This window comes from Anneissia japonica, unplaced genomic scaffold (genome assembly GCF_011630105.1).
Source record: "Anneissia japonica isolate Jap-2015-1 unplaced genomic scaffold, ASM1163010v1 scaffold287827_len377088_cov200, whole genome shotgun sequence".
Lineage (NCBI taxonomy): Eukaryota > Metazoa > Echinodermata > Crinoidea > Comatulida > Comatulidae > Anneissia > Anneissia japonica.
The window spans coordinates 82869-84792 of record NW_022743068.1 but is presented as its reverse complement, the minus strand read 5'-3'; the positions used below and the strand labels follow the sequence as shown (position 1 = coordinate 84792).

The window sequence follows — 1924 nt, the reverse complement described above, 5'->3', positions numbered from 1 at the left end:
ATAAAAGAATAATGATAATAAATTTATATTAATGCTTGCGGTACACCACGTAGATAGTTATGAAAAGAACTGTTGTTGATTGAGAATGTCTCTACGTTTGATTGACTTACTTCAATCGATTCAGGAGAATAATATCTGCAGAAATTTCAAAAGAGGGAAATAATGAGGGTGAGTAATGAATTTCTTAAATTATCAAAAACATACCTCGGTTTCGAAAAACCGCACATAGAATGTAATTCTACGTGCATTGTGCACGCGCACGTAGTAATAGCACTCATGATCATTATCATAGACATCCGGGTAGTTAGGACTTGTAATAGACCCGGTATCTCCAAATTGGTTGTATCCACAGTTTTGACCTGTGTGAAAAAGGGCGAATTGCTGTATTAACGCATTTAATTAAAAGTTATATGTACAATGTTTTACATTTTATTAAAGATGCAAGACGTGTAACTCTTGTCTGACTGTGCGCATACTATTGAAATCCTTTATATTTATCCCGGTTGAATCAAGCACTTTGGATATTTTGGAGTATTTTTGGTGCGAATCACACTAAGGATTGTCTTTTGGTGTATCACGCAATTCACCCACAGAAAGTACACTAGTATTAGGAAGGTTTAAAGTCAGGCTCCGGAGAATTGGAAAAATATAATAAGCCTATCATTATTAATGAACATGCGCATACTTACGAGGAGGAATTGCCTTGCTACAGTTTCGTCCTTGCCATCTGAAGGTACACTGACAGGTATATGTACTACCTATCTGTCCACCAATACACGTTCCTCCATTTGCACATGGGGACTCTCCGTTTTGACAAACTTTAAAAAAAAAACCAAACATTTAAAGTATTAGATTAAACGCATTGCTATATACTGTGTTAAGTTGATAACTTGTTGAACTGACTATAACAGTCACAACAGACTGTTTCATACTAGTGCATCGTCCGGATCGAGTGACAGGTAGTTGTATAAATAAATCGTCATAATTAGTTATATAATGAGCAAGAAATAGAATTGAATTAAATTAAATAAATCTATGATAGAACACTTATAAAATGTATTTAATTAAAACTAAAACTATGATACCTATAAAAAGGAAATAACTAATGTAGGCCTATATAACGAAGTGATAATCAAAATCGAGTGAGTTGCTTTTGAGTTAATTTGAAAAATTGTACATCCAATAGTTATAGGCCTAGTTTTTTTTTTCATTAACAAAATAATACTATAACTGTACGTATGCCTACCTTGTGAATTTACGATACCAACAAAAACTATAATTATTGCAAAAGCAACTCTGTAAATATACGACATGGTAGGTAAACTCATGATTCCACAGTGACATGGAGCAAGATCATTGATGTACATAATACCAGATACTTAAAGACATGTATTGCAGCACCTATAGAATTTATATACATTTGCTCTATTAATCTAATAATCCAATCGTATTCATTAAACGATACGCATGATCTCCGTCAAAACAACAGATTTAATTGCTTCGAGTAAACAAATCGGAAATAACTAGAATGAAATGGTGTTGATAATATTATTTTGAATTCCTGGGCATCAATTTGGAGGTTGATAGATAACGTTTCAACGCATTTAAGTGGGTTAAATCGTCACATTTTACCTTGGCAATAAGCCTTTAAGATATAAATGCGTGACGTCGATTAGGCAAAATAAACAAACATAGTTTTTATGTCGCCATCACAGTTGATGGAAGTAGATTTAGGCTTGTTGTCTTAACATGTCTAAATATGGTCATGATGACAATACATCAAGACCATGTATAGGCACATCATGACTATATATGGTCATACAACAGTTTTTTTGTCAAAGAAAATTTATAAAGGTAGGTAATTTCAACTAACGTTAAATAGTATTTTTCAACGATTTTTATTTCGTGGATATGTTTTATCAGA

General features: G+C 32.7%; 1 protein-coding gene across 3 annotated transcripts in view; it reads right to left on the bottom strand.

Moving 5' to 3' along the window:
* Window positions 1–1360, bottom strand: part of LOC117119372 (fibropellin-3-like) — a 17572-nt gene extending 16212 nt beyond the window's left edge. For all 3 annotated transcript variants that reach the window (XR_004447174.1, XM_033264173.1, XM_033264175.1), the window contains exons 1-3: window positions 1247–1360; window positions 690–818; window positions 205–359 (exon numbers count right to left, since the gene is read on the bottom strand). Coding sequence is in view for 2 of the 3 variants with exons in the window: in XM_033264173.1 (XP_033120064.1) it covers window positions 205–359; window positions 690–818; window positions 1247–1328 (366 nt within the window). In the remaining variant the exon portion in view is untranslated. The remainder of the gene's footprint in view (window positions 1–204; window positions 360–689; window positions 819–1246) is intronic.
* Window positions 1361–1924: the final 564 nt, after the last annotated feature.